At 46.1% G+C, this 18,325-nt stretch overlaps 2 protein-coding genes across 5 annotated transcripts in view; both read right to left on the bottom strand.

Moving 5' to 3' along the window:
- LOC142908546 (solute carrier family 35 member F6-like) overlaps positions 1–6,803 on the bottom strand; it is an 18,103-nt gene extending 11,300 nt beyond the window's left edge. For all 4 annotated transcript variants that reach the window (XM_076059301.1, XM_076059300.1, XM_076059298.1 and 1 more), the window contains exons 1-2: positions 6,244–6,803; positions 3,774–3,849 (exon numbers count right to left, since the gene is read on the bottom strand). In XM_076059301.1, the coding sequence (XP_075915416.1) occupies positions 3,774–3,849; positions 6,244–6,320 (153 nt within the window). In that variant the 5' untranslated portion in view covers positions 6,321–6,803. The remainder of the gene's footprint in view (positions 1–3,773; positions 3,850–6,243) is intronic.
- Positions 6,804–8,727: 1,924 nt separating this feature from the next.
- The window catches only part of LOC142908544 (CTP synthase 1-like), a gene marked incomplete at its 5' end in the record, with an annotated part of 47,784 nt that continues 38,186 nt past the window's right edge, over positions 8,728–18,325 (bottom strand). The window contains 2 exons of the mRNA XM_076059289.1: positions 8,728–12,153; positions 14,472–14,647. Coding sequence (XP_075915404.1) covers positions 14,503–14,647 — 145 coding nt within the window. The remainder of the gene's footprint in view (positions 12,154–14,471; positions 14,648–18,325) is intronic.

Genomic DNA, 18,325 nt, shown 5'->3' with positions numbered 1-18,325 from the left:
GTACCTGTAAGAATGGGTGAGTGACTGAGTGTAGTGGTAGTAATAGTAGTAATAGTATTGGTACTATAGTAATAGTATTGGTACTATAGTAATAGTATTTTTGGTACCTGTAAGAACGGGTGAGTGACTGAGTGTAATAGTATTGGTACTATTGTAATAGTATTGGTACTATAGTAATAGGATTTTGGTACCTGTAAGAATGGGTGAGTGACTGAGTGCAGTGGTAGTAATAGTAGTAATAGTATTGGTACTATAGTAATAGTATTGGTACTATATTAATAGTATTTTTGGTACCTGTAAGAATGGGTGAGTGACCGAGTGTAGTAGTATTGGTACTATAGTAATAGTATTGGTACTATAGTAATAGTATTGGTACTATAGTAATAGTATTTTGGTACCTGTAAGAATGGGTGAGTGACTGAGTGTAGTAGTAGTAATAGTATTGGTACTATAGTAATAGTATTGGTACTATAGTAGTAGTATTTTTGGTACCTGTAAGAATGGGTGAGTGACTGAGTGTAGTAGTAGTAATAGTATTGGAACTATAGTAATAGTATTGGTACTATAGTAATAGTATTGGTACTATAGTAATAGTATTGGTACTATAGTAATAGTATTTTTGGTACCTGTAAGAATGGGTGAGTGACTGAGTGTAGTAATAGTAGTAGTATTGGTACTATAGTAATAGTATTGGTACTATAGTATTGGTACTATAGTAGTATTTTTGGTACCTGTAAGAATGGGTGAGTGACTGAGTGTAGTAGTAGTAATAGTATTGGAACTATAGTAATAGTATTGGTACTATAGTAGTAGTATTTTTGGTACCTGTGAGAATTGGTGAGTGACTGAGTGTACTAGTAGTAATAGTATTGGTACTATAGTAATAGTATTGGTACTATAGTAATAGTATTGGTACTATAGTAGTAGTATTTTTGGTACCTGTAAGAATGGGTGAGTGACTGAGTCTAATAGTATTGGTACTATAGTAATAGTATTGGTACTATAGTAATAGTATTGGTACTATAGTAGTATTTTTGGTACCTGTAAGAATGGGTGAGTGACTGAGTGTAGTAGTAGTAGTAATAGTATTGGTACTATAGTAATAGTATTGGTACTATAGTAGTAGTATTTTTGGTACCTGTAAGAATGGGTGAGTGACTGAGTGTAATAGTATTGGTACTATAGTAATAGTATTGGTACTATAGTAATAGTATTTTGGTACCTGTAAGAATGGGTGAGTGACTGAGTGTAGTGGTAGTAATAGTATTGGTACTATAGTAATAGTATTGGTACTATAGTAGTAGTATTTTTGGTACCTGTAAGAATGGGTGAGTGACTGAGTGTAGTGGTAGTAATAGTAGTAATAGTATTGGTACTATAGTAATAGTATTGGTACTATAGTAATAGTATTTTTGGTACCTGTAAGAATGGGTGAGTGACTGAGTGTAATAGTATTGGTACTATTGTAATAGTATTGGTACTATAGTAATAGGATTTTGGTACCTGTAAGAATGGGTGAGTGACTGAGTGCAGTGGTAGTAATAGTAGTAATAGTATTGGTACTATAGTAATAGTATTGGTACTATATTAATAGTATTTTTGGTACCTGTAAGAATGGGTGAGTGACCGAGTGTAGTAGTATTGGTACTATAGTAATAGTATTGGTACTATAGTAATAGTATTGGTACTATAGTAATAGTATTTTGGTACCTGTAAGAATGGGTGAGTGACTGAGTGTAGTAGTAGTAATAGTATTGGTACTATAGTAATAGTATTGGTACTATAGTAGTAGTATTTTTGGTACCTGTAAGAATGGGTGAGTGACTGAGTGTAGTAGTAGTAATAGTATTGGAACTATAGTAATAGTATTGGTACTATAGTAATAGTATTGGTACTATAGTAATAGTATTGGTACTATAGTAATAGTATTTTTGGTACCTGTAAGAATGGGTGAGTGACTGAGTGTAGTAATAGTAGTAGTATTGGTACTATAGTAATAGTATTGGTACTATAGTATTGGTACTATAGTAGTATTTTTGGTACCTGTAAGAATGGGTGAGTGACTGAGTGTAGTAGTAGTAATAGTATTGGAACTATAGTAATAGTATTGGTACTATAGTAGTAGTATTTTTGGTACCTGTGAGAATTGGTGAGTGACTGAGTGTACTAGTAGTAATAGTATTGGTACTATAGTAATAGTATTGGTACTATAGTAATAGTATTGGTACTATAGTAGTAGTATTTTTGGTACCTGTAAGAATGGGTGAGTGACTGAGTCTAATAGTATTGGTACTATAGTAATAGTATTGGTACTATAGTAATAGTATTGGTACTATAGTAGTATTTTTGGTACCTGTAAGAATGGGTGAGTGACTGAGTGTAGTAATAGTAGTAGTATTGGTACTATAGTAATAGTATTGGTACTATAGTAGTAGTATTGGTACTATAGTAATAGTATTGGTACTATAGTAATAGTATTGGTACTACAGTAGTAGTATTTTTGGTACCTGTAAGAATGGGTGAGTGACTGAGTGTAATAGTATTGGTACTATAGTAATAGTATTGGTACTATAGTAGTAGTATTTATGGTACCTGTAAGAATGGGTGAGTGACTGAGTGTAGTAGTAGTAATAGTATTGGTACTATAGTAATAGTATTGGTACTATAGTAATAGTATTTTGGTTCCTGTAAGAATGGGTGAGTGACTGAGTGTAGTAGTAGTAGTAATAGTATTGGTACTATAGTAATAGTATTGGTACTATAGTAGTAGTATTTTTGGTACCTGTAAGAATGGGTGAGTGACTGAGTGTAATAGTATTGGTACTATTGTAATAGTATTGGTACTATAGTAATAGTATTTTGGTACCTGTAAGAATGGGTGAGTGACTGAGTGTAGTAGTAGTAATAGTATTGGTACTATAGTAATAGTATTGGTACTATAGTAATAGTATTTTGGTACCTGTAAGAATGGGTGAGTGACTGAGTGTAGTGGTAGTAATAGTATTGGTACTATAGTAATAGTATTGGTACTATAGTAATAGTATTTTGGTACCTGTAAGAATGGGTGAGTGACTGAGTGTAGTGGTAGTAATAGTATTGGTACTATAGTAATAGTATTGGTACTATAGTAATAGTATTTTGGTAGCTGTAAGAATGGGTGAGTGACTGAGTGTAGTAGTAGTAATAGTATTGGTACTATAGTAATAGTATTGGTACTATAGTAATAGGATTTTGGTACCTGTAAGAATGGGTGAGTGACTGAGTGTAGTAGTAGTAGTATTGGTACTATAGCAATAGTATTGGTACTATAGTAATAGTATTGGTACTATAGTAGTAGTATTTTGGTACCTGTAAGAATGGGTGAGTGACTGAGTGTAGTAGTAGTAATAGTAGTAATAGTATTGGTACTATAGTAATAGTATTGGTACTATAGTAATAGTATTTTGGTACCTGTAAGAATGGGTGATTGACTGAGTGTAATAGTTTTGGTACTATAGTAATAGTATTTTGGTACCTGTAAGAATGGGTGAGTGACTGAGTGTAGTGGTAGTAATAGTAGTAATAGTATTGGTACTATAGTAATAGTATTGGTACTATAGTAATAGGATTTTGGTACCTGTAAGAATGGGTGATTGACTGAGTGTAATAGTTTTGGTACTATAGTAATAGTATTTTGGTACCTGTAAGAATGGGTGAGTGACTGAGTGTAGTAGTAGTAATAGTATTGGTACTATAGTAATAGTATTGGTACTATAGTAATAGGATTTTGGTACCTGTAAGAATGGGTGATTGAACTCCCTCGGCTCTGAGTTGGGGTCACAGCCGCGAGCCAGGGATTTATCAGCCCACCTGAGTCAACCAATCACAGCGCGGCGTGAGACAACCAATCAGAGGGACTCCCGCAAGGGACCAATCACAGCGCGGCGCGAGACTCACAGCCAATCAGAGAGAGACTCATGCACCGACCAATCACAGTTCAACGTCAGAATCGCAGCCAATCACGGCACGGCGTAGAGACAGACACAAACACATACGGACCAATCACAGCGCGGTGTGACATAACCAATCAGAGAGAGAGACTCACGCACCGACCAATCACAGTTCAACGTCAGAATCACAGCCAATCACAGCGCGGCGTTGAGACAATCGGATAGAGACACAGACACACACACACACGGACCAATCACAGCGCGGTGTGACATAACCAATCAGAGACACAGACACACACACACATCGACCAATCACAGCGCAGCGTGAGAGTCACGTTATTTATATAAAAAAATAATAAGTGTCAAGTTGACAAAAGACAAATTAGTACACTTACTTTAGCCCACCGGTGTGTTGTGGAAGAGTGAATCCACGACATTTACAGTTTGAGTAGTACGACCTTTCGCTGGTAAATCACACCCAGAATCATCGGGTGGGCTAAAGTAAGTGTACTAATTTGTCTTTTTGTCAACGTGACACTTTTTTTTAAATGCTGATTGGCCGTGTCGGGTGGTGGAGGGTTACGACACATTTATAAATAAGGCGATCTCACCAACCAAAACACCTTTATTATGAATTATATTTGAAGCGAAAGGCTACGTGTTGAACCGACCAATCACAGCAGGTGCAGTTGATCTGTGGGGGAAGGGGTGTGGTTGTCACGTGACCTGCCCCAGGCGATTGTCACGTGACAACCACCCCACTCACCCACCCACTCGCTCACTCACCACTCACCCACCCACTCGCTCACTCACTCACCCACTCACCCACCCACTCACCCACTCACTCATTCACCCACTCACTCACCCACTCACTCACTCACCCACCCACTCACCCGCTCACCCACTCACTCACTCACCCACTCACCCACTCACTCACCACATCACTCACTCACCCAGTCACTCACTCACCCACTCACCCACTTACTCACCCACCCACTCGCTCACTCACTCACCACTCACCCACCCACTCGCTCACTCACTCACCCACTCACCCACTCACTCATTCACCCACTCACTCACTCACCCACTCACTCATTCACCCACTCACTCACCCACTCACTCACTCACCCACTCACTCACTCACCCACTCACCCACTCACTCACCACTCACTCACCCACTCACTCACCCACTCACTCACCACTCACTCACCCACTCACCCACTCACTCACCACTCACCCACTCACTCACTCACCCACTCACTCACTCACCACTCACTCACCCACTCACTCACCCACCCACTCACCCACCCACTCACCCACTCACTCACCCACCCACTCACCCACTCACTCACTCACCCACTCACTCACCCACCACTCACTCACCCACTCACTCACTCACCACTCACCCACTCACTCACTCACCCACTTACTCACTCACCCACTCACTCACCCACCCACTCACCCACTCACTCACCCACTCACCACTCACTCACCCACCCACTCACCCACCCACTCACCCGCTCACTCACCCACTCACTCACTCACCACTCACACACCCACTCACTCACCCACCCACTCACTCACCCACCCACCCACTCACTCGCTCACCCACTTACTCACCCACTCACTCGCCCACCCACTCACTCACTCGCTCACTCACCCACTCACTCACTCACCAACTCACCCACTCACTCACTCACCCACTCACTCACTCACCCACTCACTCACCCACTCACTCACTCACCACCCACCCACTCACCACTCACTCACTCACTTACCCACCCACTCACTCACCCACTCACTCACTCACCCACTCACTCACTCACCCACTCACTCACTCACCCACTCACTCACTCACCACTCACTCACCCACTCACTCACCCACCCACTCACCCACCCACTCACCCACTCACTCACCCACTCACCACTCACTCACCCACCCACTCACCCACCCACTCACCCGCTCACTCACCCACTCACTCACTCACCACTCACACACCCACTCACTCACCCACCCACTCACTCACCCACCCACCCACTCACCCACTCACTCACTCACCCACTCACTCACTCACCCACCCACTCACTCACCCACTCACTCACCCACCCACTCACTCACCCACCCACCAACCCACCCACCCACTCACCCGCTCACCCACTCACTCACTCACCCACTCACTCACCACATCACTCACTCACCACATCACCCACTCACTCACCCACTCACTCACCCACCCACTCACCCACCCACTCACTCACCCACTCACCCACTCACTCACCCACCCACTCACCACTCACTCACCCACCCACTCACTTAGCTGACAAGGTGTTTATCGATCCAGTGATGAGCATGAGGAAGGCGAGGAAGAGCTGGTACCTTGTCCAGGCCATCTCCAACACACAAACTACACCTTACGTCTCTCACTGTCAGTCTCTCTGTGTCTCTCACTGTGTCTATCTCTGTGTGTCTATCTGTGTCTCTGTGTCTATCTGTGTGTGTGTGTGTCTCTCTCTCTGTGTGAGTCTCTCTCCGTCTGTGTCTCTGTCTCTGTGTCTCTCTATGTCTCTCTCTGTGTCTCTGTGTGAGTCTCTCTGTGTGAGTCTCACTCTGTGTCTCTCTCACTCTGTGTCTCTCTGTGTGTGTCTCTGTGTGAGTCTCTCTGTGTGAGTCTCACTCTGTGTCTCTCTCTGTCTCTGTGTCTCTCTCTGTGTGTGTCTCTGTGTGAGTCTCTCTGTGTGAGTCTCACTCTGTGTCTCTCTCTGTCTCTGTGTCTCTCTCTGTGTGTGTCTCTGTGTGAGTCTCTCTGTGTGAGTCTCACTCTGTGTCTCTCTCACTCTGTGTCTCTCTCTCAATCGCTTCCTCTTACAGTCAAGTTCACGTGACAGCGGAATCGATTTCAAGGAATCGACGCCGAGTTATGAAATCAATTCCGCACACTCAACGAAAAACAGACCCATAGAGACACACAGAGACTCACAGACACCCATAGAGACTCACAGAGACACACAGAGACTCGCAGAGACACACAGAGACTCACAGAGACCCACAGAGACCCACAGAGACACACAGAGACACTCAGAGACTCAGAGACTCGCAGGGACTCACAGACTCGCAGAGACTCACAGAGATTCACAGAGACTCACAGAGATTCACAGAGACTCACAGAGACACACAGAGACACACAGAGACTCACAGAGACACACAGAGATTCACAGAGACTCACAGAGACACAGAGACTCACAGAGACTCACAGAGACACACAGAGACCCATAGAGACACACAGAGACTCAGAGAGACACACAGAGACACACAGAGACTCGCAGAGACACACAGATACTCACAGAGACTCAGAGAGACACAGAGACACACAGAGACTCACAGACCCACAGAGACTCACAGAGACCGACAGAGACACTCAGAGACTCACAGAGACACACAGAGACTCACAGAGACACACAGAGACACACAGAGACACACAGAGACCCATAGAGACCCACAGAGACACACAGAGACACACAGAGATACACAGACACCCATAGAGACACAGAGACCCACAGAGATACACAGAGACACACAAAGACACACAGAGACTCACACAGAGACTCACAGAGACCCAGAGACACACAGAGACTCACACAGAGACCCACAGAGACTCATACAGAGACCTACAGAGACTCACAGAGATTCACAGAGACTCACAGAGACTCACAGAGAGCCTCACAGAGACACACAGAGACTCACAGAGAGACCCACAGAGACTCACACAGAGACTCACAGAGACTCACAGAGAGACACAGAGACTCACAGAGACTCACAGTGACACTCAGAGACACACAGAGACCCACAGAGACCCATAGAGACACATAGAGAGCCATAGAGACACACAGAGAGACACAGAGACACACATACACATAGAGATACACACAGACACATAGAGACACACAGAGACCCATAGAGACACACAGACACACAGAGACACACAGACACATAGAGACACACAGAGACACATAGAGACCCACAGAGACACACAGAGACACAACAACAACAACCATTCTCCACGAAGTGTCGGTGACGTCACCACGATGCTCGTGCCAGGCTACGTGCACCTTGGTGGTCTCCCTCTTTAAGAAGGGGGACCGCACAGACTGTAACAACTACAGGGGCATCTCGCTCCTCAGTGTGAGGCCGGGAAAGGTCCTGGCAAGGATTATTCAACATCGCCTTGCCAGGCACGCTGAGGAGAGGCTTGCGGAGCCCCAATGCGGTTTCAGGAAAGGGCGGTCCTGCACAGATGCCATATTTCACGTCCGTCTGCTACAGCAGAGGTGTAGGGAATTCCAGCAAGACCTACATCTCTGCTTTATTGACCTGGTCAAGGCCTGTGATACCATCAGTAGGCCTGGGCTCTGGGTTGTTATTCGTGCTTTTGGAGTACCTGACCCTCTGCTCACGATCATTAAGGACCTTCATGATGGTGAGCGGGCCCGGGTAAAACTACGTGGCCGGGAGTCGGAGCCATTCCCTGTACACCTTGGGGTGCGACAGGGATGTCCTCTGGTTCCCACATTGTTTAACATCACACACACAGACTCACACACACACACAGACTCACGCACACACACACAGACTCATACACACAGACTCACACACACAAACTCACACACACAGACTCACACACAGACTCATACACACAGACTCACACACACACACAGACTCACACACACACACAGACTCATACACACACACACACACAGACTCACACACAGACACACACACACAGACTGACACACACAGATGGACTCGATAATTATTTATTAATTTCCTTGCCATCTTCACGAGACATCAAAAATAAACCCAGCATGGTAACTCACTCCCTGCGACTCACACACACAGAGACACACACACAGACTCACACACAGACACACACACAGACTCACACTCACACACAGACACACACTCACACAAACTCACACACATGCTCACACCCGGGTGTGAGTCTCTGTGTGTGTCTCTGAGTGAGTCTGAGTGAGTCTCTGAGTGAGTCTCTGTGTGTGTCTCTGAGTCTGAGTGAGTCTCTGTGTCTCTCTCTGTCTCTCTGTGCGTGTCTGAGTGAGTCTCTCTCTCTGTGTGTGTCTGAGTGAGTCTCTGAGTGAGTCTCTCTGTGAGTCTCTGTGTGTGTCTCTGTGTCTCTGTCTCTCTGTGTGTCTGAGTGAGTCTCTCTCTGTGTGTCTGAGTGAGTCTCTGAGTGAGTCTCTCTGTGTGAGTCTGTGTGTGAGTCTGTGTGAGTGTCTGTGTGTCTGTGTCTGTGTGTGTGAGTCTGTGTGTGAGTGTCTGAGTGTGTGTGAGTGTGTGTGAGAGTGTGTGTGAGTGTATGTGTGTGAGTGTGAGAGTGTGTGTATGTGTCTGTGTGCGTGTGAGTGTGTGTGAGTGAGTGTGTCTGTGTCTGTGTGTGTGCGAGTCTGTGAGTGTGTGTGAGTGAGTGTGTCTGTGTGTGTGTGTCTGTGTGTGTGTGAGTCTCTGTGTGAGTGTGTGTGTGTCTGTGTGTGTGTGAGTCTCTGTGTGAGTCTGTGTGTATGTGTGTGTCTGTGTGTCTGTGTGAGTCTCTGTGTGTGTGTGTCTGTGTGTGTGTGTCTGTGTGAGTGTGTTTGTGTGTGAGTGAGTGTGTGTATGAGTCTATGTGAGTGTGTGTGTGAGTCTGTGTGTGTGTGTCTGTGTGTCTGTGTGCGTGTGAGTGTGTGTGTGTGAGTGTGTGTGTCTGTGTGTGTGTCTGTGTGTGTCTGTGTCTCTGAGTGTGTATGTGTGAGTGTGTGTCTGTGAGTGAGTATGTGAGTGTATGTGTGAGTGTGTGTCTTGTGTGAGTCTCTGTGTGTGTGAGTCTGTGTCTGTGTGTGTGTATGTGTCTGTGTGTGTGTCTGTGTGTGAGTCTCTGTGTGTTTGTGTGTGTGAGTCTGTGTGTGTCTATGTGTGTGAGTGTGTGTGAGTGTCTGTGTGTCTGTGTCTGTGTGAGTCTCTGTGTGTGTGAGTGTGTGTGAGTCTCTGAGTGTGTCTGAGTGTGTCTATGTGTGTGAGTGTCTATGTGTGTCTGAGTGTGTGTGAGTCTCTGTGTGTGTGTGTGGTGTATGTGTCTGTGTGAGTGAGTGTATGTGTGTGTATGTATGTGTCTGTGTCACACTGAACAGTCACTCGGCTGAACCTGATTATGACAAAACGGGACTACAAAAAATATCCCAAACAATATCCGACGTTTTGGCCCCACATACAAAATCAGCCACACCAATTTCAGGTCACTCACTTCGGTGAGTGAGTGGGTGAGTGAGTGAGTGGGTGAGTGAGTGAGTGGGTGAGTGGGTGGGTGAGTGGGTGGGTGAGTGGGTGGGTGAGTGAGTGAGTGGGTGAGTGGGCGGGTGAGTGAGTGAGTGGGTGAGTGAGTGGGTGAGTGGGTGGGTGGGTGAGTGGGTGGGTGAGTGGGTGAGTGAGTGAGTGAGTGGGTGAGTGGGTGAGTGAGTGGGTGAGTGAGTGGGTGAGTGAGTGAGTGAGTGGGTGAGTGAGTGGTGAGTGAGTGGGTGGGTGAGTGGGTGGGTGAGTGGGTGAGTGGGTGATTGAGTGGGTGAGTGAGTGGTGAGTGAGTGAGTGGGTGAGTGGGTGAGTGAGTGAGTGGGTGAGTGAGTGGGTGAGTGAGTGGGTGAGTGAGTGGTGAGTGAGTGAGTGGGTGGGTGAGTGGGTGGGTGAGTGAGTGAGTGGGTGATTGAGTGGGTGAGTGAGTGGGTGAGTGAGTGGGTGAGTGAGTGAGTGTGTGAGTGAGTGAGTGGGTGAGTGAGTGAGTGAGTGGGTGAGTGAGTGGGTGAGTGAGTGGGTGAGTGAGTGAGTGGGTGAGTGAGTGAGTGGGTGAGTGAGTGAGTGGGTGAGTGAGAGTGGTGAGTGGTTACCATCGTAACATCAAATCTCAAGTTTAACTTTTAAACCAAAAATAAACAATCCATTAATCTCTCCATACGTGGTGGCGGTGGTAATGGTGGTTGTTGTGGCTATTGTTGTTGTTGTTGTGTTTGTTGTTGTGGTTGTGTTAGTTGTTGTTATGGTTGTTGTGGTTCTTGTAGTTGTGTTTGTAGTTGTGGTTGTTGTTGTGGTTGTTGTGGTCGTTGTTGTTGTTGTGGCTATTGTTGTTGTTGTATTTGTTGTTGTGGTTGTTGTTGCTGTGGCTATTGTTGTTGTATTTGTTGTTGTGGTTGTTGTTGCTGTGGCTATTGTTGTTGTATTTGTTGTTGTGGTTGTTGTTGCTGTGGCTATTGTTGTGGTTGTTGCTGATGTTGTGGTTGTTGTGGTTGTTGTTGTGGTTGTTGTTGTGGCTATTGTTGTTGTGGTTGTTGTTGTTGTGGTTGTTGTGGTTGTTGTTTGTGGTTGTTGTTGTGGTTGTTGTTGTGGTTGTTGTTGTGTTTGTAGTTGTGGTTGTTGTTGTTGTTGTTGTGGTTGTAGTAGTTGTGTTGTTGTTGTGGTTGTTGTGGTTGTAGTAGTTGTGTTGTTGTTGTGGTTGTTGTGGTTGTTGTTGTGGTTGTAGTAGTTGTGTTGTTGTGGTTGTTGTAGTTGTTGTTGTGGTTGTTGTTGTGGTTGTTGTGGTTGTTGTGGTTGTTGTTTTGGTTGTTGTGGTTGTTGTTATTGTTGTGGTGGTTGTTGTTGTTATTGTTGTGGTGGTTGTTGTTGTGGTTGTTGTTGTGATTGTTGTTGTGGTTGTTGTTGTGATTGTTGTTGTGGTTGTTGTTGTGGTTGTTGTTGTGGTTGTTGTTGTGGTTGTTGTTGTGGTTGTTGTTGTGGTTGTTGTGGTTGTTGTTGTGGTTGTTGTGGTTGTTGTTGTTGTGGTTGTTGTTGTGGTTGTTGTGGTTGTTGTGGTAGTTGTTGTGGTTATTGTTGTTGTTGTAGTAGTTGTGGTGGTTGTAGTGGTTGTTGTTGTTGTTGTTGTGGTAGTTGTTGTGGTTATTGTTGTTGTTGTAGTAGTTGTGGTGGTTGTAGTGGTTGTTGTTGTTGTTGTTGTGGTAGTTGTTGTGGTTATTGTTGTTGTTGTAGTAGTTGTGGTGGTTGTAGTGGTTGTTGTTGTTGTTGTGGTTGTTGTGGTTGTTGTTGTGGTCGTAGTAGTTGTGGTGGTTGTAGTGGTTGTTGTTGTTGTTGTGGTAGTTGTTGTTGTTGTTGTGGTTGTTGTGGTTCTTCGTTCTTGTCAATGCAGTAGCTGCCCTAAGCAGACACACACACGGTTACCATAGTTACAGTCACCACAGTTACAGTCACCACGGTTACCATAGTTACAGTCACCACGGTTACCATAGTTACAGTCGTCACGGTTACCATAGTTACAGTCACCACGGTTACCATAGTTACAGTCACCACGGTTACCATAGTTACAGTCACCACGGTTACCATAGTTACAGTCACCACGGTCACCATAGTTACAGTCATCACGGTTACCATAGTTACAGTCGTCACGGTTACCATAGTTACAGTCATCACGGTTACCATAGTTACAGTCATCACGGTTACCATAGTTACAGTCGTCACGGTTACCATAGTTAGTCACCACGGTTACCATAGTTACAGTCACCACGGTCACCATAGTTACAGTCATCACGGTTACCATAGTTACAGTCATCACGGTAACCATAGTTACAGTCGTCACGGTTACCATAGTTACAGTCACCACGGTTACCATAGTTACAGTCACCACGGTTACCATAGTTACAGTCACCACGGTCACCATAGTTACAGTCATCACGGTTACCATAGTTACAGTCGTCACGGTTACCATAGTTACAGTCATCACGGTTACCATAGTTACAGTCATCACGGTTACCATAGTTACAGTCGTCACGGTTACCATAGTTAGTCACCACGGTTACCATAGTTACAGTCACCACGGTCACCATAGTTACAGTCATCACGGTTACCATAGTTACAGTCATCACGGTAACCATAGTTACAGTCGTCACGGTTACCATAGTTACAGTCACCACGGTCACCATAGTTACAGTCACCACGGTTACCATAGTTACAGTCGCCACGGTCACCATAGTTACAGTCACCACGGTCACCATAGTTACAGTCACCACGGTTACCATAGTTACAGTCGTCACGGTCACCATAGTTACAGTCGTCACGGTTACCATAGTTACAGTCACCACGGTTACCATAGTTACAGTCACCACGGTTACCATAGTTACAGTCACCACGGTCACCATAGTCACAGTCGTCACGGTTACCATAGTTACAGTCGTCACGGTTACCATAGTTACAGTCACCACGGTCACCATAGTTACAGTCACCACGGTTACCATAGTTACAGTCGTCACGGTCACCATAGTTACAGTCGTCACGGTTACCATAGTTACAGTCACCACGGTTACCATAGTTACAGTCACCACGGTTACCATAGTTACAGTCACCACGGTCACCATAGTTACAGTCATCACGGTTACCATAGTTACAGTCGTCACGGTTACCATAGTTACAGTCACCACGGTCACCATAGTTACAGTCACCACGGTCACCATAGTTACAGTCACCACGGTTACCATAGTTACAGTCGTCACGGTTACCATAGTTACAGTCACCACGGTTACCATAGTTACAGTCACCACGGTTACCATAGTTACAGTCACCACGGTCACCATAGTTACAGTCATCACGGTTACCATAGTTACAGTCGTCACGGTTACCATAGTTACAGTCACCACGGTCACCATAGTTACAGTCACCACGGTCACCATAGTTACAGTCACCACGGTTACCATAGTTACAGTCGTCACGGTTACCATAGTTACAGTCATCACGGTTACCATAGTTACAGTCGTCACGGTTACCATAGTTACAGTCATCACGGTTACCATAGTTACAGTCATCACGGTTACCATAGTTACAGTCGTCACGGTTACCATAGTTAGTCACCACGGTTACCATAGTTACAGTCACCACGGTCACCATAGTTACAGTCATCACGGTTACCATAGTTACAGTCATCACGGTAACCATAGTTACAGTCGTCACGGTTACCATAGTTACAGTCACCACGGTTACCATAGTTACAGTCATCACGGTTACCATAGTTACAGTCGTCACGGTTACCATAGTTAGTCACCACGGTTACCATAGTTACAGTCACCACGGTTACCATAGTTACAGTCATCACGGTTACCATAGTTACAGTCGTCACGGTTACCATAGTTACAGTCATCACGGTTACCATAGTTACAGTCGTCACGGTTACCATAGTTACAGTCACCACGGTTACCATAGTTACAGTCACCACGGTTACCAGTTACTTAGCTGTTACCATAGTTACCATACTTTTCCTCGTGCTGCTGGTGGCTGCCATGGTTACCACCAATGTTGCTGGTTGCCATGGTTACCAATGTTGTCGGTTGACATGGTTACCCATGCTGCTATTTTTCCTGGTTACCCGTGTTGCCGGTTGCCCCGGTTACCAATATTGCCGGTTGCCACGGTTACCCGTGTTGGCAGTTGCCACGGTTACCACCAATGTCGCCGGTTGCCATGGTTACCTGCGCTTGCCGGCTGCCCGAGTTGCCGTGGTCACACCTCGCCGAGACCGTTGCCAGGGAGACCGTTGCCACGGAGACCGTTGCCAGGGAGACCGTTGCTAGGCGCCGTGGCTCCGCCCAGGGCGGCGAGCTCCGAGTCGGAGTCCCCATCGTCGCTGACGTCAGAGTAGTCGTCCCTAGTCACGTGGTGAGTCACTCAGTTAGTCACTCAGTTAGTCACTCAGTTAGTCACTCACTCAGTCAGTCACTCAGTTAGTTAGTCACGTGGGGAGTCACTCAGTTAGTCACTCACTCACTCAGTTAGTCACTCAGTCACTCACTCACAGAGAGTCCCCATCGTCGCTGACGTCAGAGTAGTCGTCCCTAGTCACGTGGTGAGTCACTCAGTTAGTCACTCAGTTAGTCACTCAGTTAGTCACTCACTCAGTCAGTCACTCAGTTAGTTAGTCACTCAGTTAGTCACTCAGTTAGTCACTCACTCACTCAGTTAGTCACTCAGTCACTCACTCACAGAGAGTCCCCATCGTCGCTGACGTCAGAGTAGTCGTCCCTAGTCACGTGGTGAGTCACTCAGTTAGTCACTCAGTTAGTCACTCAGTTAGTCACTCACTCAGTCAGTCACTCAGTTAGTTAGTCACGTGGGGAGTCACTCAGTTAGTCACTCACTCACTCAGTTAGTCACTCAGTCACTCACTCACAGAGAGTCCCCATCGTCGCTGACGTCAGAGTAGTCGTCCCTAGTCACGTGGTGAGTCACTCAGTTAGTCACTCAGTTAGTCACTCAGTTAGTCACTCACTCAGTCAGTCACTCAGTTAGTTAGTCACGTGGGGAGTCACTCAGTTAGTCACTCACTCACTCAGTTAGTCACTCAGTCACTCACTCACAGAGAGTCCCCATCGTCGCTGACGTCAGAGTAGTCGTCCCTAGTCACGTGGGAAGTCACTCACTCAGTTAGTCACTCAGTCAGCTAGTCACTCAGTCACTCAGTCACTCACAGAGAGTCCCCATCGTCGCTGACGTCAGAGTAGTCGTCCCTAGTCACGTGGTGAGTCACTCAGTTAGTCACTCAGTCACTCAGTTAGTCACTCAACTAGTCACTCAGTTAGTCACTCAGTCACTCACTCACTCAGTCACTCACTCAGTCACTCACTCACTCAGTTAGTCACTCAGTCAGTCACTCACAGAGAGTCCCCATCGTCGCTGACGTCAGAGTAGTCGTCCCTAGTCACGTGGGAAGTCACTCACTCAGTTAGTTAGTCACTCAGTTAGTCACTCAGTTAGTTAGTCACTCAACTAGTCACTCAGTTAGTCACTCACTCAGTTAGTTAGTCACTCAGTTAGTCACTCAGTCACTCACAGAGAGTCCCCATCGTCGCTGACGTCAGAGTAGTCGTCCCTAGTCACGTGGTGAGTCACTCAGTTAGTCACTCAGTCACTCAGTTAGTCACTCAACTAGTCACTCAGTCACTCACTCAGTCACTCACTCAGTCACTCACAGAGAGTCCCCATCGTCGCTGACGTCAGAGTAGTCGTCCCTAGTCACGTGGTGAGTCACTCAGTTAGTCACTCAGTCACTCAGTTAGTCACTCAACTAGTCACTCAGTCACTCACTCAGTCACTCACTCAGTCACTCACAGAGAGTCACCATCGTCGCTGACGTCAGAGTAGTCGTCCCTAGTCACGTGGGGAGTCACTCAGTTAGTCACTCAGTTAGTCACTCAGTTAGTTAGTCACTCAGTTAGTCACTCAGTTAGTTAGTCACTCAGTTAGTTAGTCACTCAGTCACGTGGGGAGTCACTCAGTTAGTCACTCAGTCACTCACTCAGTCACTCAGTCACTCACAGAGAGTCCCCATCGTCGCTGACGTCAGAGTAGTCGTCCCTAGTCACGTGGGAAGTCACTCAGTTAGTTAGTCACTCACTCACTCAGTTAGTCACTCAGTCACTCAGTTAGTCACTCAGTTAGTCACTCAGTTAGTCACTCAGTCACTCACTCAGTCACTCACTCAGTCACTCACTCAGTCAGTCACTCACTCACTCACAGAGTCCCCATCGTCGCTGACGTCAGAGTAGTCGTCCCTAGTCACGTGGGGAGTCACTCAGTCAGTCACTCAGTCACTCAGTTAGTCACTCAGTCACTCAGTTAGTCACTCAGTTAGTCACTCAGTCACTCACTCAGTCACTCACTCAGTCACTCACTCAGTCAGTCACTCACTCACTCACAGAGAGTCCCCATCGTCGCTGACGTCAGAGTAGTCGTCCCTAGTCACGTGGGGAGTCACTCAGTCAGTCACTCAGTCACTCAGTTAGTCACTCAGTCACTCAGCTAGTCACTCAGTTAGTCACTCAGTCAGTTAGTTAGTCACTCACAGAGAGTCCCCATCGTCGCTGACGTCAGAGTAGTCGTCCCTAGTCACGTGGGGAGTCACTCAGTTAGTCACTCAGTCACTCAACTAGTCACTCAGTTAGTCACTCAGTCACTCACTCAGTCACTCACTCAGTCACTCACTCAGTCACTCACTCACTCAGTCACTCACTCAGTCACTCACAGAGAGTCCCCATCGTCGCTGACGTCAGAGTAGTCGTCCCTAGTCACGTGGGGAGTCACTCACTCAGTTAGTCACTCACTCACTCAGTCACTCAGTCACTCAGCTAGTCACTCAGTTAGTCACTCAGTCAGTTAGTTAGTCACTCACAGAGAGTCCCCATCGTCGCTGTAGTCAGAGTAGTCGTCCCTAGTCACGTGGGGAGTCACTCAGTTAGTCACTCAACTAGTCACTCAGTTAGTCACTCAGTCACTCAGTCACTCACTCAGTCACTCACAGAGAGTCACCATCGTCGCTGACGTCAGAGTAGTCGTCCCTAGTCACGTGGGGAGTCACTCAGTCAGTTAGTTAGTCACTCAGTTAGTTAGTTAGTTAGTCACTCAGTTAGTTAGTTAGTCACTCAGTTAGTTAGTTAGTTAGTCACTCAGTTAGTTAGTTAGTTAGTCACTCAGTTAGTCACTCAGTCACGTGGGGAGTCACTCAGTCAGCTAGTCACTCAACTAGTCACTCAACTAGTCACTCAGTCACTCACTCAGTCACTCACTCACTTAGTTAGTCACTCAGTTAGTCACTCAGTCACTCACTCAGTCACTCACTCAGTCACTCAAAGAGAGTCCCCATCGTCGCTGACGTCAGAGTAGTCGTCCCTAGTCACGTGGGGAGTCACTCAGTTAGTCACTCAACTAGTCACTCAGTTAGTCACTCAGTTAGTCACTCAGTTAGTCACTCAGTTAGTCACTCAGTTAGTCACTCAGTTAGTCACTCAGTCACTCAGTTAGTCACTCAGTTAGTCACTCAGTTAGTCACTCAGCTAGTCACTCAGTTAGTCACTCAGTTAGTCACTCAGTTAGTCACTCAGTTAGTCACTCAGTTAGTCACTCAGTTAGTTAGTCAGTTAGTCACTCAGTTAGTTAGTTAGTCACTCAGTTAGTCACTCAGTTAGTCACTCAGTTAGTTAGTCAGTTAGTCACTCAGTTAGTTAGTTAGTTAGTCACTCAGTTAGTCACTCAGTTAGTCACTCAGTTAGTCACTCAGTCAGTTAGTCACGTGGGGAGTCACTCAAGCAGTTAGTCACTCAGTTAGTCACTCAGTCACTCACTCAGTCACTCACTCACTCAGTCACTCACTCAGTCACTCACAGAGAGTCCCCATCGTCGCTGACGTCAGAGTAGTCGTCCCTAGTCACGTGGGGAGTCACTCACTCAGTCACTCAGTCAGTCACTCAACTAGTCACTCAGTTAGTCACTCAGTTAGTTAGTCAGTTAGTCACTCAGTTAGTCACTCAGTCAATCACTCAGTCAATCACTC

The sequence above is a fragment of the Petromyzon marinus genome (genome assembly GCF_048934315.1).
Source record: "Petromyzon marinus isolate PM22_M1 ecotype Great Lakes invasive population chromosome 85 unlocalized genomic scaffold, UKy_Petmar_22M1.pri1.0 chr85_unloc.4, whole genome shotgun sequence".
Classification (NCBI taxonomy): domain Eukaryota; kingdom Metazoa; phylum Chordata; class Hyperoartia; order Petromyzontiformes; family Petromyzontidae; genus Petromyzon; species Petromyzon marinus.
This window is presented reverse-complemented; position numbering and strand designations above follow the sequence as displayed.